The 26217-nt window shown below is 45.3% G+C and overlaps 1 protein-coding gene across 14 annotated transcripts in view; it reads left to right on the top strand.

The window, feature by feature from the left end:
• The window catches only part of XAF1 (XIAP associated factor 1), a 73387-nt gene that overhangs the window by 46887 nt on the left and 283 nt on the right, over positions 1-26217 (top strand). Inside the window, exons 2-15 of one of the 14 annotated variants that reach the window (XM_073798482.1) lie at positions 5463-5539; positions 10252-10399; positions 11105-11339; positions 11944-11989; positions 12653-12890; positions 14604-14684; positions 15871-15984; positions 16304-16377; positions 18939-19154; positions 19269-19397; positions 19614-19670; positions 20030-20225; positions 21393-21478; positions 24347-24688. In XM_073798482.1, the coding sequence (XP_073654583.1) occupies positions 14645-14684; positions 15871-15984; positions 16304-16377; positions 18939-19154; positions 19269-19397; positions 19614-19670; positions 20030-20225; positions 21393-21478; positions 24347-24688 (1254 nt within the window). In that variant the 5' untranslated portion in view covers positions 5463-5539; positions 10252-10399; positions 11105-11339; ... (1 more) ...; positions 12653-12890; positions 14604-14644. The other 13 variants (XM_073798480.1, XM_073798481.1, XM_073798478.1 and 10 more) reach the window with 13 other exon arrangements.

Below are 26217 nucleotides of genomic sequence, written 5' to 3' on the forward strand. Positions count from 1 at the left end.
CTTAGCACTGTTTGTACCTGTTTAATTATTGGTGTGATTTTTAAATTTTTATTTATTTATTTATGGCTGTGTTGGGTCTTCGTTTCTGTGCGAGGACTTTCTCTAGTTGTGGCGAGCGGGGGCCACTCTTCATCACGGTGTGCAGGCCTCTCACTATCGTGGCCTCTCTTGTTGCGGAGCACAGGCTCCAGACGCGCAGGCTCAGTAGTTGTGGCTCACTGGCCCAGTTGCTCCGCGGCATGTGGGATCTTCCCGGACCAGGGCTTGAACCCGTGTCCCCTGCACTGGCAGGCAGATTCTCAACCAGTGCGCCACCAGGGAAGCCCCATTGGTGTGATTTTTATTTAACGTTTGTTTTATTCATCACCATATGTCCAGCCAGCACCTTTTACAGTGCCTGATCTGATATGTGCACTCAAAACTTCTTCTCTGGGATGCGTGAGTGAATGCAAGTTGTCAATGAAAAAAATCAATCAATAGTCAATCTAAGAAAGAAATGGAAATTTTTATTACAGCCAACCTGAGGATTAAAACCCAGGAAATAGTCTTTCAGAAAGCTCTGAGCACTGCTTTTCCTGTTAGAGGTCCAGGCACTTAAGTTTTTGAGACAAAGGGTTATACATCAAAGTAACATGTTGACGGTTTACGTAGTCCAACAAGGCAAGTAGTGGGTTACTGTGACCCCTTACAGCGTTGAAAGAGGAATGTTATCTCCTGAGGAGTTACCTCGCTGGCGCCAGGAGAAAATACCCCCCCCTTTTTTTTGGCGGGTAGGCATTCCTGTGTCTTCTGAGGGGGTCTAGTTAATGTATAATGCAGATGCACAATGCACATTAAAGGGACGAAAGTAGTGGCTCAAACAGGCAGAGAGAGAATTTTATGTTTAAAATGTTTCTTGTCCTGCCTTAAAAATAATTGTATTTCCTCTAAGTAAACCAGTTCCTTACAGTAATACAACTGCTTTTATTACCCAACCGCACTTGGGTCCGTTAGCCAAACACTCAGCAAAGCCAGTCCACTGACACTAGGCTGTGGTGAAGTGTGGTGTTTATTGCAGGTGCCAAGCAAGGAGAATAGGCAGCTCATGCTCAAAAAGACCCAGACTCCCCAATGGCTTTCAGGGAAGAGTTTTTTTTTTTTTTCTTTGCGGTATGCAGGCCTCTCACTGTTGTGGCCTCTCCCGTTGCGGAGCACAGGCTCCAGATGCGCAGGCTCAGCAGCCATGGCTCACGGGCCCAGCCGCTCCGCGGCATGTGGGATCTTCCCGGACCGGGGCACGAACCCGTGTCCCCTGCATCGGCAGGCGGACTCTCAACCACTGCGCCACCAGGGAAGCCTGGGGAAGAGTTTTTAAAGGCAACATTTGGGATGAGGGTTGCAGGGGACATGACTTTCTTCTGATTGGTTGTTGGTGGTGGGGTAACAAGGTGGTCTTGCGACTCTTGATCGTCAACCTTCTGGTTCCAACTAGTCTGGGGTCTATGTGCTTGTGGTCAACATGTACCCCATCCTCCACCTGGGTGGGGGCGGGGGGGAGAGGTCTTAGTTCTTGCAGAACAATTCAAAGATGTGTGTCAGATTGTATATATATCCCTCGAGGAGGAACTAGTACCCTGTTTTATTGCTGACCTATTGTTTCTTGACTGCTTTTCCTCTGTTCCTGCGTTCCCTCACTTCCCTAATTAATAACTGCTTGAGTCTGCTCTTTGGAATTCAGGGAAGACCTAGGAGACCAAAGCCTTTTTCTACAAAAAAGAAATGGGTACGGAGGGGCTTTTTTACCCAGGAGGACCCCACAGGGTCCTGCTCGGTTTCAATCCCCCTTTTCTTTGATCCTCCTCAATCCTAAGGGGAACAGGGGCAGGACAAGAAAGAGAATAAAGTTTTGGATAGAGAGGTTAATCATAAACTCAGCAGGGGAACTCGGTTTTAAGGGGACTCGATTTCACTTTACAGGGGGTATACGTGGTTAGAGCGTGGACTCTAGAACTGGACCGCCTGGATGCATGTCCTGCCCCTAATCTCATCCTGGCTGTGTGCCTTATCAAGTTGCCCTCTCTGAGCTTATTTTTTCACAAATAACACCAACTTTGATTTGAGAAGGTTGCTTTGAAGATTATATGAGTTAATGCTCAGAAAATGCTTACCAGTGCCCTGGCATATCATCAACAATCAGGAAATATTTGCTCTTGCAATTATGGGCAAAATACTCTTAGTGTCAGGAACAATGGGGAAGGCTTCACCCAGGAGGTGGCATTTGAGCTGAGACTTCAAGGCTGAATAAAAATGTGCCAGGCAGCAGTGGAAGGTAGTCAGAATCACCAATGAATGATAAAGTGTTCAAATCGTTGAGAAAAATCCTGAGATAATTCAGGAATACTGGAGACTAAAGTGCAGCGACAACAAAAATAAGCTAATAACTGGAAAGATTATACCAAGTTCATGGGTAGGAAGACTAAACATTGTAAAGATATGCATTCCTCTCAAATTAATCTATAAATTCATTTCAATTCCAATGAAAATCCCAACAGAATTTTTATTTGACAAGCTAAATCTAAAGTTCAAACTTTTGCAAGGAGCCGAGAATAGATAAGACACTTCTGAGGAGAGGGGGGAAATGAGTCTTATCAGAATAAGACTCACTAAGTGATAGTAAGTAACCGTTAGCTATTGGCATGAAGATAGAAAAATAGATGAGTAGCGTAAAATGAAGAGCCTAGAAGTAGACCCAGGCTTAGATGGAAACTTGCTACGCAAGAAAGATTACATGGACTAACCAGTGCCTACTGGCAGCTGCTAAACTAATTAGTTTTTAGCAGTAGAGGCATTTTTCTTTCACTAAATATGTTAAACACATAACAAAAGTTTGATCATAATATGTAACAAATTAATAAAGTTATTTCTGATTTTTTAATCCACGAGTCATTCAGTTTTTCCCGATTCTCATCAATTGAAATGGGAATTCAATTGATACGTGCAAATTTATCTACCAGAAAATACTGACAAAGTACTGATGAGGACGTGTAGCAACCGCGTCTCTCATTCATTGCTGGTGGGAATATAAAATAGCGCAAACACTCTGAAAAATAGTTCGGTGGTTTCTTATAGAGTCAAACATACATTTACCATAAAACCCAGCATCACACACCTGGGAATTTATGCTAGAGAAATGAAAACTCATGTTCACACAAAAACCTATATGTGAATGTTCAGAGGGATTTTATTTACAATAGCTCCAAGCTAGAAACAATCCACGTGCCCTTCAGCGGGTGAGTGGTAAAGAAGCTGCACTTTATCCACGCGGTTGGAATACTACTCAGCAGTATAAAACAAGAAAGAAGAAAGAAAGAAAAAGAACGTACTTGGATGGATCTTAAGGGCATTATGCGGAGAGTAAAAAGCCAATCACAAAATGTTACGTACGGCATTCCATTTATATAACATTCTGCAAGTGAAAAAAACTAGAGGGAGGTGGAACAGACCAGTAGATGCCAGGGGTCAGGGTTGGGGGAGAATGTGACTATAAAAAGGTGACTGAGCAGTTTTATATCCTAACTGTAGTGATGGACATACTAATCTATCCACGTGATAACGTTTCATGGAACTACACCCACACCCGCATACACACACACACACACACACACACACACTGCATGTAAAAATCATTAAAACCAAATAAAGTCTGTAGTTGAGTTGTTAGGATTGTACCAATGTCAGTTTCCTGCTTTTAATAGCATGCTGTGTCTGTATGGAATGCTGTGGTGGGGCAGTCTGCAGAATGGGAACTCTCTGTACTCTTTTTGCAACTCCTTATAAATTAAACTATGTTAAAATTTAAAAACCCTTTTAAAATTGCAGTAGGTAAAAAATAAACTTTAGACTAATGAATCCCATCCCTCCCAATTCATATTTTTATGGCTGATATTGTAGCAAAGAGAATGGTATTACTGTCGAGAGGGTGACATGCATAAAACATGCCTAGGAATGCAATTGGTGAATAGTTTTTCTTAAACTTTAGATACTTTTATTCGAGTCTATTTGTGTCTATTTGGGCAGGGTGTGTAAGTATTTCTATGGATAGAGCAGCTACAAGGACTGGTCACTGCTACTAAAAGCAGGCATCGCTTGTCTCCAGGCTTTAACTTGGGAACACTGTTTTATTTGTAAACAAGTTTTGGTTGCTAAAAATTCAGCAACCAAAATTCAGCTTGATTCGCTCAGAGTATAGGATGTTGCCATTAGAAGAGAGCGTTGGTCAGCTTTCGCCAGGTTCAGCTTGCAACAGCAAATATTTACTCCAGAGCTGCAAGTCGGCTGGGAGTCTGCGGTTTTCCAACTCTGCTCCCAGCTGTGGGTAGATTGTGGGCAGCTCCACACTCTTCTCATTTCTGAACTGTGGGTCTGCTTCACTTGCTCTCTCATTCCGAGACCCAGACTGAGGAAGAGGACGCTCTCAGGACACGCTGTTCCCAAGGCGGAGAGCAGGAGCAAGAGTGCTGGTGGGACCTCGCAGCACCTCTAGAGCTTCTGCTCAGGTACAGCGTACCTCATCTCCCCGCTTCCACTAGCCAAAGCAAGTCCCGTGGCCAAGTCCAAAGTCAACAGGGTGGGAATTGTACTCTGTCTGCAGGGAAGGATTGCAAAGATGGGAAGGGAATTAATAATTGTGCACAAATAATCTGACCTACCACACGTGATAAATGTCAAGTCCAGGGCACTACACTTAACATCTTTTAGAAGTGGTGTGTGTGGAAATGGGATCAACTTATTTGAGTTATATGAGCTTGGTTACTTGAGTTACAAGAATTCAGAAGTGAGATGGTTGTTACAGGGATATAAATTAACATAGCTCTTCAAACTGGAAAGTGAAATCAGACTTTTTTTCATACAAAATAAGTCTTATTTGGATGATTACTTTGACAATCAATACTGACTTTGCCAATTAGGTTATATAGAGGATGTTTCCCATAAGCCAACTGTGCTAAATTTGTAGCTTCAATATTTTGACACATGTATAGTTGAATCTCATGATAACAGAAAATAACTGTCCATTGTAACAGATGTATTGAAATTGTAAGATGTATTACAATTAACAATATTTTCATTTTCCCAAGTCTTTCTGAGTATATTGAGTCTTAAGAGATGCTTCTATGGTGAAAGAGGTATTTAATTATCATTTGAAAATCCTAATAAAGACTTTTTGGTGGAATTCTTGAAAGTTGAACAGGAAAATGACCCTAAAAGTCTGAGCAGCAAATGCTTTTCTGAGCCAGGTGCTTTCCAGTTCTTTGCTGTCAGTGAAATTGAGTGAGAACCAAATCAGGCTGCCAAATGATACAACATCCAAAACAATTTTCTATGATAGATCATTATGCGATTTTTAGTGAATTTGGTGCAACTTGGGAAAGTTCATTGAAGTAAGAAACTCTGCTCTTAAAAATCTTCTATTCCTGTCTATTTAGCTCAGCAAAGTTGCTCAGAGCCTACATCTATAACAGAAAATGAGGATAGAATTGATGCTGAATCTTGCCTCCACCAGGTAATAAGTAACATTCATCCATGGCTAACCGCTAACAAATCAAGCGCCATCGACCTTATTGAACTGCCTTTGCAATCAAATTTCACTTTTTATATATAATAATTATTTATAAAAATCTCTTATATTTATGTTGCTTTGGTTAAGTATATACTAATAATTACTGTCATAACTTAAAGCAGAAGAAAATTTTAACTCTTAGAGCCTTACTTTCATAAAAAATTTTGAAACATGAGTATTTCAATTTGTACACATATTTTTATTGTGGAAAAATATGGTTGGGAGAGCAGTAGAAGACTTCAAATAAAAAATATGTTAACAGAGATTTTATTAACTAAATGGAATGGAAATATAAGATAAATGAGAAACATAACTAGATAAAATTTTGGTCTGTCAAGGAAGAGTTTATTTGAGTAATTTTAAAGTGGAGGGCTTCCCTAGTGGCTCAGTGGTTAAGAATCCGCCTGTCAATGCAGGGGACACGGGTTCTTGCCCTGGTCCGGGAAGATCCCACATGCCACGGAGCAACGACGCCCGTGCACCACAACTACTGAAGCCCGTGCGCCTGGAGCCTGTACTCCACAACAAGAAAAGCCACCGCAGTGAGAACCCCACGTGCACCGCAACAAAGAGCAGCCCCCGCTCGCCGCAACTAGAGAAAGCCCGAACACAGCAACGAAGACCCAACGCAGCCAAAAATAAATTTAAAAAAATAAATAAATAAAGTGGATAATAGCATGTATCAAATTACTATGATATTTAGATTCCATTGGATACATGTTGAAAAGTGAAGTAACAATTTTATTTTTAAATGATATTTATAATAACCAGACATGACATTCTTTGCAACTATCAGTTTGAACTATATGAAATTGTTAATATTCAACCATTTTCAACCTACAAATATGGCAGATTCATATGGCTCAAATTAGTATTTAAACTTATGCTATAATAACCTAAATGAGAAAAGAACTTGAAAAAGAATAGATACATGTATATGTATAACTGAATCACTTTGCTGTACACCTGAAACTAACAAAACGTTGTTAATCAACTATACTCCAATATAAAATAAAATTTTTTAAAATAAATAAAAACATTTTTTAATAAACTTATGATAAAAAATTTAGATGACAACTTAAAATGTGGAAAGAGATACATAATTTTTTCAAAATTACCTTAGGGTAATTTTGGGTAATTTTAGGGTAATGAGTGCACAAGAAGTTCAAAGATCATTGTCCTAGGAAAAAAAATCTGCACATATGTACAGGAGACATATAAAAGAAAGTTATGGTAATAGTGTTTTCAAGAACAAAAAATTTGAAAACTCCAATAACAAGAGAATAAATAAATAAATTGGGATATTTTCATGCCAGATTTTTACACAGCAGGAAAAATGAAGGAATTAGAGGTATAAATATAAATGAAGCTTATAAGTATTTGGTGAAAACTTTATAATATTTGGTGAAAGAAGTAAGTTACAGAAGGAGACTTACAGAGTGATAATGCTTATAACGTTTTAAATATGCAATATAATACTATATTTTGCTTAAGGATACAAACAGAAATAGTAAAAGTATAAAGACTAGAGGGATAAATGAACACCATATTCAGTCTGGTTTTAACCTGGTAGAGAGGAGGCCTGTGATAGAGAGGAGAGCTCCAACTATATCTGAAATGTTTTATCATTTTAACTGTGTGTGAATACAGAGATGTTTATCATATTTTCCTTTATAGTTTTTAACGTATTTTAAATATTGCAAAATAAATGCTCATAATATTTTTAAAGGGGCCTGCATATATTTAACACTAGTAAAACACTCATGAGACTCCAGGTATAAAATAAAGGAAAAAAAATATTTCAGACAAAGAATAGCTAATGTCCCACTTATTGAATATTTAGTCTCCAAAGGTCATCTTTGGGGGTAGGGGTATAGAGGGATAGTTAGAGCAGCATAGGGATGAAAAAGAACTGGGTGTTTTTAAGTTAGGGATCTTTTTATCACTGTGTATACAAGGGAGGTCTGAATGAAAATGTGAACTTTGATCCCTTTTCCAAATGGATGCTGGGTCCAAAGTTTTGTGCCATGAAATAGTAATGGTGGCCTTGATTGGCAAATCTGAAAACACAGATTTGCTGAGTGAGGATTCAGAATTTCCCCTTTGCTCTAATTATTCAGTTCCCTTCTTGCTGAATGGCAAGTCCTTTTTTGCCTCCTCTCTCTTTCTTTCAGATACATCCATCAATAGAAAAGATAAAAATATTTGTTGGGAGGGTCTTCCCTTTAGTAAAATGCGCCCCTTTTATAGCACATTGCATTTCGTTGTTAAAGATGCCATATAGAGGGCTTCCCTGGTGGCGCAGTGGTTGAGAGTCCGCCTGCCGATGCAGGGGACACGGGTTCGTGCCCTGGTCTGGGAAGATCCCACATGCCGCGGAGCGGCTGGGCCTGTGAGCCGTGGCTGCTGGGCCTGCGTGTCCGGAGCCTGTGCTCCACAGCGGGAGAGGCCACAGCAGTGAGAGGCCCGCGTACCGGAAAAAAAAAAAAAAAAAGATGCCGTATAGAGTTCTATCCCTCTGAATTAAGTTGTATAATTCTTTTTATATAAAGTTGTTCAGAATCTCCACAGTGCAGATTGTCAAGTGGACAATAAGGTAACTGTAGATGGAATGGGGTTCAGCAGAGGCAGAAGCCAGACTGCAGTAGGGTAAGGAGAGGACGGGAGATGACGCATGGAAACAAGCAAGATGAGACTCTTCTCTTTACAGAAGTTCAATTGTAAAAAAAAAAAAAGAGAGATTTACTTGAAAGGGCTAGAGGGTCAAAGGAGTTTTTAATTTGTTTATTTGTAGTATTATATACATTTTAACTCAATTTATACAAGGTTTAGCAGTATGCAAAAACAATATTATATGTTGTTTATGGGTCCAAACATATGTAGTAAATGTCTAAAGGCCACGCCAAGGAATAATAAGCTCCAAATTTAGGAGAGTAGTTATATATGGGAATGCAGGGCAACAGACCTGGAGGACACAGGGGACTTCAACTATTATTTCTAATATTTTCTTAAGCTGAGTAGTGGGTGAACAGATTTTTTTTTTACTTTGACATTTAAAAATATTAATAATAATGCTTTTACTTATATAAAATAAGTGAGGGGATTATTTCAAAAAATAAACAAAATTTATAGAAAGATCAAATTTTATTTAAAGTAGAATTAGGAAACTGGAAAGTCAGGTCTTTGCTTAGAAATTTCAGAAAAGAAGAAAAAAATAGAGGGATAGCAGAGAAGATATCAACAGAACCCCAGCTGTCATTTACAATATGTAAATAAATAATCTAGTGTTGCTTAACTCCAACCAAAAAGGGACAGAGACTGGAATATAACTGTTAAAAAAAAAAAACAAGAGGAATGCAACAGAAGGGAAATTGTGCAAGCAGAAGGGAAGGTTTCCCAGTATGCCTAAACGACTTCCCTTACTATATTTGCAAAAGGTGGTTATATGGACCTAATCTGGAAGTCTGTATGTGTGGTTCTTTTCATCTGCCCTGAGAATGGTACAGCCGTCCCTCCAAGTATGGGCGGAGGAGGAAGGAGACAGAGGTGGAGCTTTGGATTGTATATAAATGTGAGTGTTCTCCCAACTGTGTGCCCTAGAATTTCTTGATTACCCTGAATATCTGGTGTTTCTTCCTGCCAAGCAGGCTACTGTTGAGGTCAAATCAGCCAGTGTGGTCTGATCTGCCTTGCCTTACTTGCTCTTCCCATCAGCGGCCATACATGGAAGTGGCCCTGGAATGAAGGATAACAGAGTTCATTTTCCTAATGACATTTCCATCTGGCTGTTGACGGTCATCATTGAGGCAACCTGTTATCTCTTTGGCTCTCCCAGCACCCTCGTACCACTAGAAAGGGCCAAGATGGCGACAAGAAGGAATTAAAGGGGCTTCCCTGGTGGCGCAGTGGTTGGGAATCTGCCTGCCAATGCAGCAGACGTGGGTTGGTTCCCTGGTCCGAGAAGATCCCACATGATGCGGAGCAGCTAGGCCCGTGCACCACAACTACTGAGCCTGTGCTCTGGAGTCCATGAGCCACAACTACTGAGCCCGCATGCCACAACTACTGAAGCCTGTGTGCCTAGAGCCCATGCTGCACAACAAGGGAAGCCACTGCAATGAGAAGCCCGCGCACCACAATGAAGAGTAGCCCCCTCTCGCTGCAACTAGAGAAAGCCCACGCGCAGCAACGAAGACCCAACACAGCCAAAAATAAATAAAATAAAAAGAAGGAACTAAAGCAAGATGTTCAACAACACTAAACAGATATTTCAACAACCAATTAATCACCCTACCTACCCCACCTCTTCCCATCCCCCAGAAGTACACACTTGCAACACTACTTCTAGCACTTTATTCCAGTATTTACCTCTATATTTCTTTTCTTTTCTTTTCTTTGGCCTGCGCCATGCAGCACGTGGGATCTTAGTTCCCCGACCAGGGGTGGAACGCGTGCCCCCTGCAGTGGAAGGGTGGAGTCCTAACCACTGGACCACCAGGGAATTCCCCATATTTCTGAGTAAAATAAACTGCGATCTTGCGACTTCCCAAGTTTATAAAATATTTCTTGACTTCCTATCATAAAAGATGAGCATGCAGCCCTCTTACACAAATCCTACCACATCACTGCCAGCCATTTCTCCTTTCCCTCTCCAGGTCTTCTCAACATTTTATATATCAACGTTCTAACTGGTGATCATACACCTGCCCGCTGCGTGGGTGGCTCATCCCTAAGGACATGAAAGCTCTTCGTCTGGGAGCCTCCAGACCTCATCCTGTGCGTCTCTTCATTTGGCTGGGCCGGGTTTGTATCCTTTATGATACACTGTAATCATAAGTATAGCACTTTCCTGGGTTCTATGATTCATTCTAGTGGATTCTCGTACCTGAGGGAGTCGTGGGAACTCCCAGACTTGTAGCCAGCTGATAAGAAGTGAGGGTAACCTGGGGACCCCCAAGCTTGTGGCTGGTATCCTTAGTAGCTAGTGGGAACCCCAGGATTTGTAGCCAGTCAGGAGTGTGGGAGGGTTTGGAGTCCCTGAACTTGCAACTAGTGACTGAAGCGAGGTGGGGCTCAAGGGGAATGTGCCTTTATCCGGTCAAATTTGATCTAACTCTGGTAGTTAGGCTTAGAATTGTATTGTGTATGGATAAATACAAAAGACCATTCTTCTCCCTCTTGATTTCTTTAGAATTCCTATGGCTTTTTAATGCACAATTTACAACATTGTCAGATGGTGTCAGGACTGAATTGTATCCTCTCAAATTCATATTTTGAAGCTCTAACCCCCAAAGTGTCTGTATCTGGAGATAAGATTCTTAGGAGATAATTAATGTTAAATGAGGTCGTAAGGGGGGGGTCCATTTTTAAAAACTAAAAGACACTAATTATTCTCTAAAACGAGTGGCTGTTCGTCAGCATGACTTATACGAAGTAAGCTTTTCTGATAGCAGAAAGATGCTCAGGGTCTAAATTTTTTCTCTTTCATTTCCCCGCCCGCCCCCCCAGAAAAGTGACAATAAAAGATTTAATGTACATGGTCATTTGTCCTGGGTCACATGAGATTTGGCAGCAACTAAGGTGGCCATTCCGTGATTGAGATTTAGAAAGTCACCAGCAAGAGGCAGAAAGCCCCAGAACACTGACCCTGAGATGTGCCTTCGGGGCACTGAAGCAATGACCATCTGGAGACAAAGAGGAGAGCTGGGATTGCCGATTGCATGCGGATCGGTAGGGGGAGAAGGTGAGGAGGTGCTTTGACCAGGAAAAGAGCTGAGAATGTGTGGAAACAGACCTCCGAAGGAATGGAAGGGAAAAATACTTGGGACCACAATTGCAGACAGAATGCGATGAAGTTGCTGTTTCTTGCCCATGAGTTTAATGACAAGCTTCCTCCCCTTTGGATGCCAACTAAGCAGGAGCCGGCAGGGCATCCCCTGACTATGCAGCCCAGCCAGGCCTGGAATCTGCCCCAAACACAATCACAGATATTCCCAAGGCTTGAAGTCCATCCAGAGACTAGTCATTTGATGCAATTGCCTGTGGTCTGAAAAACAAACTCCCACCCAAACGTATTGTACCTGGGGAGACTGCAATCTCAATGATCATGTCTCCCAGGACTCAGGCCCACTCTGACCACAGGATCTTTCTAAAGGCATGACCGACAGAAGTGTGCACAATTCCACCGTGTAATTTTTGTCTGGGAGGTAAAATACGTGTGTCGTTACATCATTTTCCTTAGCGTAGCGATCCCTTAAGAGAAGAAAGCCTAACCAAGATCCCTTCTCAAAGTCAACCATGGAAATAACATTTTAATATTCTCTCCTGTCTTCCGTGACCTCGTACAGCTTTCACACACAATTTCTCATTTTATCCTCAAAACAACGCATCGAGGTATGTACTATTATTCCTGCTTCCTGGGCCAGCCTAGAATTTCTGCTTCCCCCTTTCCGTCCTCCCGTTGGAAGGTCACGCTGGGCAACCCAGCCAAGTCACGTCGGAGGGATTAGTTCCCTGTGACACCCCTTCCCCCACTCCCCTGACCCACAGGCCGGACACAAAAGAGGCTGCCGGAAACTCCTGACCGCTGCCAAGCCGGTAGCCGCAGTGCCCTGGAGAGGAATTCTCAGCTCACAACAGAGCATTTCTCATCTAGTTTTTTTATGGGTTTGGGGTTGGGGAGGGGTTGGTGACCAGCCAAAGACGGGTGGCAGAATGATGAAATCAGGCAAGCCCGCAGCACTGATTCATGTCACGGTGGGAACGGGGACAGGCTTTTGTGCCAACCAGAATGTGCCTTGGTTACACACTCCAGTTAAAAATAGTGATGGCTCAGGATCGGCCATGGTGGTCCAAAAGAAATTTTCCTTCGTCTGTAATATTCTAACTGCTTTCAAAGCAAACATATTTCTGCATTAGTTACAGAATATAAGTTATCTTTAAAATTCAGAAGGAAATGGCCTCCGCTGCTGTTTGGAGGGCCCTTGGGTTCTGGGGTGGGGTGGGGTGGAGGTGAGGGTGCAGGGAGATTTCTAACTTCTGCTCTGATTATCTCAGACCCGCACTGTGCACACCCGTTCAGCTCAGCCAGCGTTTACCTGCCCACTACTGCACAGCCCAGGGCTTCACAGCCTACCAGGCACAAGCACATGGGACCCTCTGGAAGAAGGTGATGAATCAGAAAGAGTCTGATGAAAGAGGTGATGAATCTCAAATCACCTACACCCGTGGTTGGCTGAGGGCAAGTTGGGGCAACGGACAGACAAGCAGCCAACCATAACCAGAGGCAGAGGAGGTAGGTCCTGTATCAGTCATAATGTCAGAGTTGGCCTTGAAGAACTTGTGGAATTTTGAGATGTAAGGAAGGGATGGTGCAGGGGTGGGCCAGCCCGGGAAGAGGAAACATCTTGGAAGACAATTAGGATGTAGATGAAAAAACTCATGGTCATTTCCAATTCCACCGCCATAGCCCCCATCACTGATCCTTGTGCCCCTGGAACATCTCACCTGTGCAGCCCTCTTTGACATCTCTACCACCCCCTCCATTCTGGGGGATCTCAACAGGAGACAATGTGTGTGAAAGCACAGTTTTTTCCACTGTTGTTGCTATTCATAAAACTGCCTGGAGATAGACAGAAGTGGGAAGCAAAGGTCAGAGGGATTAAAGAATTTGCCCAGGGCTTCCCTGGTGGCGCAGTGGTTGAGAGTCCGCCTGCCGATGCAGGGGACGCGGGTTCATGCCCCGGTCCGGGAAGATCCCACATGCCGCGGAGCGGCTGGGCCCGTGAGCCATGGCCGCTGAGCCTGCGCGTCCAGAGCCTGTGCTCCGCAACGGGAGAGGCCACAACAGTGAGAGGCCCGCGTACCGCAAAAAAAAAAAAAAAAAAAAGAATTTGCCCAGCTGGTGAGGAAGGGAATCAGGAAGTTAACCCGGGTCACCCCCATCCCCACCAGCTGTCAAATAAGGTAGATGGTGTCTGGGTTTATAGACCCCTAAGTGAGATCACCCTGGTTTCAATCCCAGTTCTGACATCACTGTGTGACCTTGAGCAAAGTACTTAACCTCTCTGTGCCTCCATTTCCATTGGTACAAAATGGGGTAATAATCCTTACACCAGAGCCATCGGGCAGATTAAAAAGGATCCTGCCTGTAAAATGTTTAGTATAATGTCTGGAACACAGGAAATGTTTAAGCATTCATTCGCCACTGCTATCTCCTATCACTGATAGTTATTGTCCCCACCCACTGTCTCTCATTCGGTACCTGAATTTTGGAGGCTGGTAGTTGGCTGGAGACCACGTCTGAACCTTTTCCTTAATCCCACTATCCTCCTCAGAAAAGCTGCTCTCACTCCATTTGCAGACTTCACAAGAATTCTCTCAGCCTGCTTGTGCCATCACTCAATATGGTGCTTTGGAATCCTTCTGTTAGCACAGCTGTGTCTGGGGTCTGGGAAAGCTCTGAGGACCCCGGGGGTGGGAGATGCACATGAGAGAGGGTCTCTCGAGCAAGTGGAGGTGGGGGGTATGTAAGCAGCCTCCCATCCTGTTCCTCTGTCTGGCAGGCCGGCACCCCTTCTCTTCCTGTGTGCTACCCAGGGCTGGCCCGGACGAAGAGCTTGTCTGCACCTTGGCTTAGATGGGCTTTCTTGCAAGCTCACCCGCAGGGGAACATGAGAGCTGCATGCTCACTGAATCCTAGACCCTCCCGGCCTCACTGCTGGGGCCAGGTCCCCTCCATCCCTGACAGGTTCATCCAGGGACTGGGTCGTAACCAGGAGGAAGTTCGGGGCCTCCTGGGACTTCCACCCACAGATCCCAGCTCTCCTCCTGCAGAAACCCAGCCCCGTCTTTCTTCCATGGTGGGTCCCACACTTCTGGAATCTTGAGTGAAGCTCATGTGCCCCATCCTCTTATTGTTCATATGAGAAGGCAAAGGGCCAAGGCTAGAACTCAGAACCAGCCCTTTCCCCCTGCATCAGTGGCTCCCAACTTCTTTCCACGTTAGAATCACCTGGGACCTTTCAAAAACTCCAAAGTCACAGCCACATGCCAGACCAGGGAAATCACGCTCTCTGGAGTTGGGCAGGTAAGTTTCCCAAGTGATTCCAATATGTGGGCAAGTTTTGGAGCTACCGTCCTTGCAGCCCCAAGAATCCCGATAAATGGCCACACGTCAGGCTAAGTGCCCTGCGTCAGGATTACCCATTACCTCAGTGGTCCCTTTTCGATTGCTGACCTTCTGAACATCAGGAGGGACTTACTCATGTGTTAGTGAGAAGCTGCTACACGTTGAGCAAGTACTGTAGAGTTATGTAGTCGGCATGCTCACTAAAGTTTAAATAAATTAATATGCTTAGACAAATGTGCAAAGCCACGATCAAAATTCTCCAATTATTCACTAATATCTTAATCGTGTTTATAAAAAATAAAGGTGAATATTGAAGCTAATTAAATCTCCTTAAAAATGCCAAGGTGAAGTGTATAAAATCCAAATGTCTCTGATGGGGTTGCAATTATTTGCAAATTTTTCAAATCCCACTGAGCGATTAGATACACTGTTTTATCATTTTTATTTATCTAACTAATTACATCCTGCTTCTCCCCGTGAAAAGAACACAAGTAGACAAACAACTGTTCTATATTCACTTGATCCAATTATGTGTGTATAATTTTGGACATGTGTTGCCTTTAGCAGAGTTTGATTTCTTTGAATCTCAAATTTTGGGGTCAATTAGTCCAGTCATTTATAACTGTCTGGGTCCTGGACTCCTTTTGAGTCCACGTACTCTGATGAAAGCAATTTTTCACACAGTTTCTGGGAGCACCTGGACTCCCAAAGTCCCCCAGGTCCCCAGCTGAGTCCAGAAAAATGAGGAAACAAGCCCAGAGGCTAAAGTGACTCAAGCTGCCAGTCAGTTCCACTCTCAGGATTGGAACTCCCATCTCCCGACCCTCTGGCCATTCTGGGAGAGACAAGCCTAGGGCCTCCTTGCCTGGGTTCAAAGCCTGATTCTTCTGCCTGTTGGCTGGCGATGTGTGTGAGTTATATCACCCTTCAGTGCAGTGGTTTCTGTGTCTGAAGACGTCCTCATTTGCCTGCCCGCTTGTTGTGTTTGCTGTAATTATTTACAAGCGAGAAAAGAGGCGCTCGGGGGATAGGCAGTTGCCCTAGGTCACCAAGCTGCTAAGCGATGTGTCTCCAAAGCCTGTAGTCTTGGCACATACCACGCTGCATCCCCCATTTCTCCCGGCCCTGACCGGGACCGGAGTAGGATGCAGGAAGTCCAGGAGCCACTCTCAGGGAACAACCTTCAAGTTCAACAGGGCACGCCAGCTCTCTCCCCGGCAGAGAAAGGACCAGCAAGAGGACCAGGAAGGAGAGGGAGGTCAGTGTTTTATGCAAGGGGATGGAGAGACATGCATGCAGTGAGGCCAGCCTGGGTGAGGGGAGGGGCTGCTGCCCAGTGGGAGGCCTGGCCTCTGGCTCCCACCCCAGGGGTCGTAGAAACAGCTGGTGGCAGCAGCACAGGCCGAGGGAGGCGGCAGGGGCTGGCTGGGCTGGCCGAGCTACAGAGGGGCTTCCTGGAGTGTCCAGCCACAGGTACCTTGGAGCAGCCCTGGGCTGAGAAATCTGAAAACCCCTCCCTTCCCGGGCTGTGGGCCGGGTTGTTGGAACACTTTCAGTTTTGTTTCTCTGCCCTCAAGAACCGAAACTCCTCGAAACAGAAAGACTCCGCAGACCAGAACATGGAGGGAAACTTCCAGGCGTGCAGGAACTGGTAAGAAGTTGCTTTCCCGGCGGCCGACCTGAGGCTGGCTAGTGAGAGGGGCAGACAGGATAAGGCTGTTTCTGAAGTTAAGAGAAAAGGGCCCTTGTACCCAGGAGGGCTAGGGTGGAAGATTTAAACTCAGGAGATGTAGGAAGATGATGAGAGATGGTCAGGGTTGGCTAACATCCCACCCCAGATATTTCAGTCTTTCTGGGACAGTTCTAAAGCCAAACAGCCAGGCTAACTGTCCCTGCTGGGCTATTCATATTTTTCAGAACTTGGGTCCTAACTTGGAGTTCTGATCATATGCTCTTCACACCAGTCTTAGACAGAAAGGGGCCCACGGAGGTTGTCCGGGACCACACCCGCCCTCACCTTGAGAGGGTGCTGTGGAGCAGGGTGAGGGGATAGAGCAGGAGTCCCAGACCACACGTCTAACTCGGGGAGACCTGGCCTCTTGAAGTACCTCACTCTCGAAGCTCCCTACCTGTGGTGGGAACCAGGGGGATCCCTCCCAGAGAGCTTCCTCCAGGCAGACCCTCCTGGCTGAACCGGCTCAGGAAGAAGAGCTGAAGGGCCAGGCCGGACAGAAGGAGAAAGGGGCCAGGCCGGGCAGAGGGGCAAGAAGAGGAAGGGAGTGGGAAGCAGCTTTTGTGCCACCTGCTTGGGCTGTGCAGAAGCCAAGACCTTGTTCAGACCAAGCAGAGTGAGGCTCTGGCTACTCCCCTCTGGCCACATCCCGTGTGCCCAGGACATGGGCGGGCAGCTCTCATCATCCTTTAGGCCTTTAGAGCTGTGGCCACTACGTGTCCTCTCTCCCAAGCTGCCACAAGCAAGAGCTGGTTGAAATGAAAGCAGGAGTATTAAGAAACACCCTGCCTGGGAACTGGGAGGGTCAGAAGCTTGTGTTTTTTGGGGTCTCCAAGAAGGGTCTCAACCTCTCTGTGGGTTGCACAGGTGAGCCTTAAGGCAGGGAAAGGTAGATGGCTTCTCGTTCTGGGAGACCTGGGAAGCTCTCCCTATGGGGATTCTGAAAGTTGGCATTGCCCTTGCAAGGCTCTGAGTGGGCATGCAGGCCTGGATTTCCAACTGGCTGTGGGCCAAGCAGGGGAGTGCTTGAAAATAGACAAAATATTTGAAAGAATTTGATATTTGTTATTTCATTTTAAAAACAGCTTTACCAAGGTATAATTGACATAAACTGCATTTATGGTACCTTTTAAAAAATATTTATTTTATTTATTTATTTGGTTGCACCAGGTCTTAGTCGAGGCAGGTGGCCTTCTTAGTTGCCGCTCACCGGCTCCTTAGTTGTGGCATGTAAACTCTTAGTTGTGGCATGCATGTGGGATCTAGTTCCCTGACCAGGGGTTGAACCAGGGCCTTCTGCATTGAGAGTGCGGAGTCTTAACCACTGCGCCACCAGGGAACTCCCTGTGGTACACTTTTAAAGTGCGCCATTTGACATGTTTGACATAGATATATACCCATGAAACCATCACCGTGACTACTAAAATTCAATAAACTATCAAGTTAGGAAGAACAAAAGGGAATTTTATTCAAGCCACACTGAGAGTGATGACCCAGGAAGCAGATTCTCAGAAAGCTCTGAGAACAGTCCCACCAGTTAAAAGTCGAAGGCACAGTCATGTACATTTTTGAGACAAAGGATCATACATCAAAATGACATACTGGGGCTTCCCTGGTGGCGCAGTGGTTGAGAGTCCGCCTGACGACGCATGGGACGCGGGTTCATGCCCCGGTCCGGGAGGATCCCACATGCCGCGGAGCGGCTGGGCCCGTGAGCCATGGCCGCTGAGCCTGCGCGTCCGGAGCCTGTGCTCCGCAACGGGAGAGGCCACAGCAGTGAGAGGCCCGCGTACCGCAAAAAAAAAAAAAAAGAAGATATACTGATATTTCACAAAAAATTCACCAAGGATACATAGTCCAAGTAAGCACGTACAAAGTATGCCAAGCAAACAGCGAGTCACGGTCACTAGGACCCCTACGGGGCTGGGAAAGAACCGTATTCTTTTATGAAGTTCCATTGCCAGCTTCAGAAGAAAGGAAGAAAAAATGGATCTTTACCGTCGAGCAGGCACTCCCATCTTTGAGAAGCTCTGGTTAATGTGTAATACAGATGCACACCGTACGTTAGGGAGGGAGGAGGCCCAAACAAACACAGAGAGAATTTTATGTTTAATTTTTTCTTGTCCTGCCTCAAAATATAAATTATATTTCATCAAATCACAATCAAGATGATGAACGTATCCATTCCCCCCAAAAGTTTCCTCCGACCGCTTTGTAATGTCTGCCTCCCGCCCCTCCTTGCCCGCCCCCTCTCACCCCAGGCAGTAGAAGAGTTTACAGAGCATCCTTACACTTATTTTATGATTTTGCACTGTTCTGATCTAGGACCAACATGGGGAAGGGGGGCAGGTGGTATCGTCATCATATTTTCAGCGCTTGAGGCCTTGAATGATCTTAATCCAGCAGCCGTGGAGACGAAATACGGCTCCATGCTTTCTACCATGAAATAAGCCTGTTTTTCCTCCCTCTTGATCCTGCAGCAAAAGAAGCGGGGCCCCTGGCCACTTGGCCCTCCATGGGGCCCACTCTCTGCTCTTCAAGGTCCTCTGTCCGGAGTGCAAGGAACCGGTCCTACAGGATACGATGGAAGAGCACAGCGGGGGCGGGCACCAGCAGGTGGGGAGGCGGAAGCAGGGATGGGGGTGGGGGCACCAGGTGGCCAGCCGGAGCCCGGCCCGCACTGCAGCCCGTCTCAGGTGGGCACCCCGCACCCAGCACCCCCTGTGAAGTGGAAAGGGTAGTTAAATCTGCCTTTCTTATACTGCACTGAGTCAACCCTGGTTTTCCCATCCCCTATCCTTTCCCTACAGGCGAATGGGTCCAGCCAAGGCAAGGGAGTCCCTGTTTCAGGAAAGGTAAAATGTTCCGTCGAGATGCGTCAAGAGGAGAGACAGGAAAGGAGAGCTCTAGAAGGCACTCATGGCCAAGGCTGGTCAAAGGTTAACCTTTCTCTCCTGCTGTTTCTGGAGATCCTCAAGCTCAGGCACCCATTTCAACTCAGCGGGTCCCACAGATGTGCCTTGAGCACAGGGCTGGTGCTGCAGGGAGACGAGGGAACCTGACTCCTGCCCCCAGGCGCTCACAGCCCCGCACCTGACACGCACAGCCAGGGCCACTGAGCTGGGTGGGACTCCAGCGTCTCCCTCCGTGTTTAGGTGGGGTGCGCAGCGTGTCAGCAGAGCCTGCCAAAGCACTTGCTGGAGATTCACGAGGTGAGAGTCAGCTGTGATTTCTTCTCCCAAGCCCAGGAGGAGGGGAAGGGGCCAGTAATAAAGATCTCCCCCCTCCCCCTCCCCCAGCTCTCTCTTCTTGCCCAAGGAGGCCTGGGGCACAATGGGGAACTAGCTCATCACAGGGCCTCCTGCCCCCGGATGCCCGTCAGAAGGGCCTGCCATGGTCCACAAGCCCAAGAGAGCTCGTGTTTGCCAAGGAGAGTCCCCCCACCCCCTGGCCTTTCCCACCTGCTTTCTCTTACTGGCTTCAGTCCCCCAGGGAAATAAGCTCATATCCCCAACGCAACTGCAGTCACTGCAGGCCAGTGACCATGCCCGTCCCGCCTGCTTCCCCGCAGGCCAAGGAATGCCAGGAGCACCCCGTTGAGTGCCAGTTCTGTGAGCTGGCCGTGCGCCTCAACAAGGTGGACATCCACGAGCACCCCTGCGGCAGGCGGACAGAGGTCTGCCCAGACTGCGGCCAGCGCATCGTGCTCCACATGCTGGCCCGGCACAGAGACGAGTGCTGCGGTGAGCAGACCCGGCTCCAGAAAGGTGAGCAGGGGTGGCAAGGGATGTAAGCTCTCAGCAGGACAGGTGACATGTGTGATGACAGATACACGTGTCTCAAATTCATCTGGCTACTCTGGACCACGTACTAGAGTGGCCTTCTTGTGTGTCTGCTGTGGTCTCTAAATGACTGGTCCAGGGACACCAAGACGCCAGGAGCTGCGGGGCTGGGAGCTACACAGATGAGTGCAGAGGCAATGGGGGCCCGACAAAATGGGAGGCTTCCTTGGAACCCCTCAAGCACAATTCCAGCCTGGCAGAGACCCACCTGCATCCTTTTACAGATGAGAAACCTATGCATAGAATGAAACAGGGCTTGCTAGAGGCAGAAACCAGACAGGACATCCAAGTTCCCTGACACCAAATCAGGAGATTTCACCACCATCAGCAGCGGACAGAAGGGATCTAGTTGTAACTCCTGACCTTCGAGCCTATGTGTTGGCCGCCTGGTAGCACTGTGTGTTGTCTTGACCTGGTTACCTCTTCATGAGATGTGTTTACGGAGGACAGCAATGTGACAGGTCTTGTGTTCACTGGTTGTTTTAGTAACACAGTAACACATGGAGAGAGCCTAAAATGCTTTGGATGGTAAGTCTCTCCTGGTAAACGATTTTATTAAAATCGCCAAATGAAAAACTGGAGCGCTTGAGATGCGTGGACATTTCCAGCATGGCTGGGCTTCAACACAGCCCACAAACGGCTCTTCAGCACAACTTCACCAACACAACACAACTTCAACAAGACAACACAACACAGCTTCAACACAGTCAACAAAGATGTGTGCAATAACTCCTCGTTTGATCACAGAGCTCAGAGACCGGTGAAATGAAAGAGCAGTCAGACCGGACGGGGCTGGCATCTGCGGTAACGGCTCCTTCTGTCTCCTTAGAAACCAGTCCTGCGCCAGGAAAATGTCTCTTCATCAGGGCTGTGTGCTGCCCCGAGTGCACTTTTGCAGCTTAAAGGAAATGATGTGGGTGATTCCTGCTGTGGGTGGCCTGTGTGGCCAAGGACCCTGGCCGTGCAGGACACTCACGGCAGGCCGGGGACAGTTCATCATCAGGACTGCAGGCCATGTACGCGGTTGTGGGACAGTCGGGCTAGCCATTGTCAAGGGCAATCATTTGTGCTGTTGTTTCCATGCTTTTTCAGGGAAGAGAATTCCAGCTCCTGAAAGCAACATCTGCTGTCATTATTGCAACCAAATGATCCCAGGAAATAAGTATTTCCACCATGTGGTGAGTAGAAATTAGTTATTTTCTAATGGTGCCAGTAGCTAGTCTATATTCCAAAAAGAGTGATAGGAAAGGTAGATTCCGGGTCCAACTTTACACAGCATGGATAACAGAGGTTCCCATATTTAGTTTTGCTTTGTTCAAAAAGGGATGTTGTGAATTGGTGTAGGCTAATTTAGCACACATCATTGGTCTCCCATCGTGCCAGCCCTTCAAGGAGCCTCCCTGACCAGTCCAGCTATCATTGATCACCTCCAAACATCTTCAGCCTTCAGGGCCTGGCCATGGCAATTTGGTCCTTAATAGGACCTGCCTTATTATTTTCTGTCCCATGCGGGAGTCTTCTCAATTAGACTGTGAGCTCCCTCGAAAAAGTTAACAACTTTCTCCATCTTCCCACAGTGAAACTGGTATCAGGGCTAGGTACCAAAAGGGGGACTCTGTAAAGATGTCACGATGTGATTGATTGATTGATTGCTTTTGCCTGGGAACATTCACAGACTCCTCCCTCCATCACTCGGAGCACGTTTTAGTGCATTAGCCCGTGCCAAGCTGCTCCCTTCTTTTGCAGGATGGAGCATTTTCTTTCTGGGGAAACTTCCTAAGGCTTCTCTCCAAAGAACTCATTTCCTTCTGCTTCGATGGAGCGCTGTTTGTTCTTTCTTTACCCTTCAATTCAGACAAACATGAATATCAGAACTAAAGAGACCCTAGGGATGATCTAGACCTTTTTGTTTATTGTGGGACAATACATATAAAGTTTACCATTAGTGACATTTAGTGCATTTTAATAGGAATACTTGACTTAATAAAGTCTAAATTAGTCATATTCCCTACCCTCCTTACAAACAATATATGGATTTGAGAACATGTTGACTCCGATTCTCTATTCCCGCCTTATATGTAAATGCTATGGAATTTAGTTTCACCTTGTTTTTTTTGTTTGTTTTTTTTTTTTTTGTGGTACACGGGCCTCTCACTGCTGTGGCCTCTCCCACTGCGGAGCACAGGCTCCGGACACGCAGGCCCAGCAGCCATGGCTCACAGGCCCAGCCGCTCCGCGGCATGTGGGACCCTCCCGGACCGGGGCACGAACCCATGTCCCCTGCATCGGCAGGCGGACTCTCAACCACTGCGCCACCAGGGAAGCCCCTCACCTTGTTTTCATACTATCCCTCTTTAGTCATTATTATCATTGTCATTTTATGCAATTCATGCCTGCTTGGATATACTCACACATTCACCTTTCTCTTTGCTCACGTTCTTTCTTAAATCCCAAGCTTTCCGTCTGGGTAGGATTTCTCCCTTCCTGAAATACACGTCTAGGTAGTTCCCTCAGCAAGAAGCTGTGAGGAGTAAATTTTTAGTTGCCTGCACAGGTACTTTTTTCCTGCATTACTGAATGGTAGTTTAACTGGGTGTCCAATTCTACGTTAACCGTTATCTTCTCTTAGCGTTTTGAAGTTTATTCCACCGTCTTCCCACCTCCATGATTGCTGTTGATAAGTCTGCTCTCAGTGTAACTGCCATTCTCTTGTGGATAACCCTTTTTCTTTGGTTGATTTCAAGATCCTCTTTGCCTTTGATCTTCCTGGTTTCACTGCAATGCATCCAAGAGAAGATTTCTTTTTATTCATCCTGCTTAAAACAATATGCTCAAGTGTGTTTATTTTTTTCTTTCTTCTTCAGAATTTCTCCTGCCCAAATCTAAAGATTTCGTTCTGCCTTAATCAGTTCTGAAAAGTCTCAGCTCTAATCTCTTGGAATCCCCAATCTTCCCTAACCCCTCCATGTTCTCCCAACTCTTTCTGTGGAACATATTAGATGTACATCAGGCCTTCTCGTTCTATCCTCGTGTCCCTTAACCTTTCACATTTTCTCTTCCTCTCTCCTGTGTTCTGAATAATTTCCTCAAATCCTATTTTCAAGTTCATTCTTTCTTGGCCAAATCTAACTTGCTATTTTTAAGCCTATCCATTGAGGTTCAGTGTCTGTATTTTTCATTTCAAGAAGTTCTGTTTATCTCTCTTTCAAATTCACCTACTCTTTTTTTCATAGGGTCATATTCTTTTCTCTTGTTTGAATCATTTTTAATTAATTTATTTTACAGTCTTTCTCCTATAGTTCTGTTATCTGAACTCCTTGGAGACTAATCCTGCTAATGGTTGTGTTTGTGACTCTTACCCAAGGTAGAGTGTTTCCTTGTGTGTACATTTGAATCATGAGCTTCTATTTGGTGAGACTCTATCTGTGAGAATCCTGTATGACCTAGTTTGGGATTATGTAACCTCCAGAGGGATTTTGTGATTGCTTCTGCCATACATCCCAAATTTTACATGAATTCTTCTGCTTGGGTATTCCCAGAGCCTGAGGATTTTGTAAATCTGAACCCCAAATACAAGAATGGCATGAGCCTTGGATTTTGAGTTTTCAGGAGTGTCAGTTTCGCTTCCGCACCCTCAATTTCTAGTCCAAGGTAGACAAGCTCTCTTGCCACTTTCCTTTTCCAATTAGCCGATTCTTTTCTCTTAGCCACCACAGGTTAGCCTTCAAGGTTCCCAGCTTTACGCAGGGAAAGGGGAATCTTACTTCCAATTCCACATCTTGTGTGGATGGGACTCTTCTCTTATCCAAGCTCTTAGATACAAGATTGGCCCCACATCGCCTCCTGAAGTGTCAGCTCATGTGCTTAACAGGTCAGGTCTTCATTCCTGGAACATGGACCTTGCTTGCTTGCAAAGTCAGCTCAGTGAATGTCGTATTTTATCCAGCATTTCAGAGTGGGAATATTTCAGGTTGTCTTGCCTATTGTATTGTCCACCATTAAAGCTGAGGTCATTTTAATATTTGAAGTATGACTCATAATTGCAGGACAGATGCCGTCCAATCTCAGACTCTGTGACATATTCTCCAGTTGGGAAACCAGATATTCCTCCTTCATCCCTTTCAAGTCAGGCTGCTGAAGATCAAACTTCCACAGCAGAGAAAGACGTCCGTCCAAAGACGAAAAATACAAGCAGATTTCCCCTTCTTTCTGAAAAGTCAACGCGGCAGGCACCAAGAGGCACAAACAAAACCACGGATCTGCCTTTGAAGTCTGATGGCAAGCTCAGGGGCTCCTCTCCTGTAGAAGACGAGACAGCCTATGACATTCTGAGGAGGTGTTCTCAGTGTGGCATCGTACTTCCCCTGCCAACGCTAACCCAACATCAGGTACCCAGCCTCCATTCTCTCCTCATCCGGCTGGGAGCCATCTGGACAGTGTTTAAAGAAATCCAAGACCTGCAGGATATTCTCAGACATCTTTATCTCCCCTTTCTCTGTGTGTCCAAATCCATTCTCATAGCACCTATCACCTGGTTATATATGTGCATCATCTCCCACCTCTGAAGGCAGAGCCAGATCTTTCATCTCTGTATCTCCAGTTCGCAGCCCAGGGAATAACCACAGCAAATGCCCCAAAACTGTGGAGCAAACAAATGGACAGAGCATACCCAATCTAGCTGTCTAGGTCATAGCGTAGATAAGGCAATCCAGGCCCAGAGATGAGAGCCTTGGTCAAGATACTAAGTCAGTTGGTATCTTACCTCCAGCAGATCAGGATTTGCAGCCTCAAAAGCCTGATTTTTTACATCCTAGATTATTTTCCAATAATAATAAGAATTAGTATGAGGTAGTTAACCATTATGCACCAGTTACAATGCAAAGCTCTTTACAAATGGTTAATCATTATAAAAAACATGCAGGTATTTTATCCCTATCTTACAGATAAGGAAGCCAGACAGAAAGGTTGAGTAGCTTCCCCAGGATTATACAACTAGAGAGTGGCAGAATCCAGCCTAAAATACATGTGTATATAGTTCCAAAGCTTATGCTTTTAAGCCCCAAACAGGATGCCTCACTCAAAAAAAAAAAAAAGCTTTCATTATTTGATGTCTTTCAAAATACAAAAGTACTAGATACTACTAAATACTAGATTTTGTTGTAACCAGTTGACATGATACCATACAAACAAATAGAAAGATAAAGCGCATCCTCCCCCACCCCCACCCCCCTTCCCCAGTCCCACGCCCTGAGATGCTAGTTTCAGTATCCTGGTGGGTGTCCTCCCAAAGCTTTAACTGTTCACACAAACACGAACAAGCCTCTATGGGGTTTGAATTGTTTTTTCTTTTCCCCTATATATCATCTTCCTATATTCATTACTCTGCCATTTGCCTTTTTCACTGAATATATGATGCACACTCCTTACAAAAAAGTAGACCTAGATCTTGTTTTTTCTAACTTCTTCTCTGTATGCACACAGCACCTGATTTTACAAAGCTGAGTGAATTTCGTACTTGCTGGGGGTGTTATTAGCACCGTATTTCCTTGCCTCCCACACTTTGAAATTTCCTTCCGTACTTCCCTCCATCCTTACATAATAGGGTCGCCGAATTTAGCAAATAAAAATTCATTACTTGGGACAGAAATAACTATAAAATAATTGCATGAGACATACAAAAAACATTCTTTGTTTCTCTGAAATTAGCTGGACATCTTGTATTTTATCTGGCAACTCTGTTGTATAACCACTCACACACATACACATTTGGAGTCCAATTATACACATTTCTTTGCATCTTAATGTTATGATTCATCAATACCCAAGGACATCCCTCCAAGTCAAATGATGTTGCCCCCCGCTTTTTAATGGCATAAGAGTCCATGGTGTGGGTATCCTCTAAACTGTTCATCCACCC

This window comes from Tursiops truncatus, chromosome 20, assembly GCF_011762595.2.
Source record: "Tursiops truncatus isolate mTurTru1 chromosome 20, mTurTru1.mat.Y, whole genome shotgun sequence".
NCBI lineage: Eukaryota > Metazoa > Chordata > Mammalia > Artiodactyla > Delphinidae > Tursiops > Tursiops truncatus.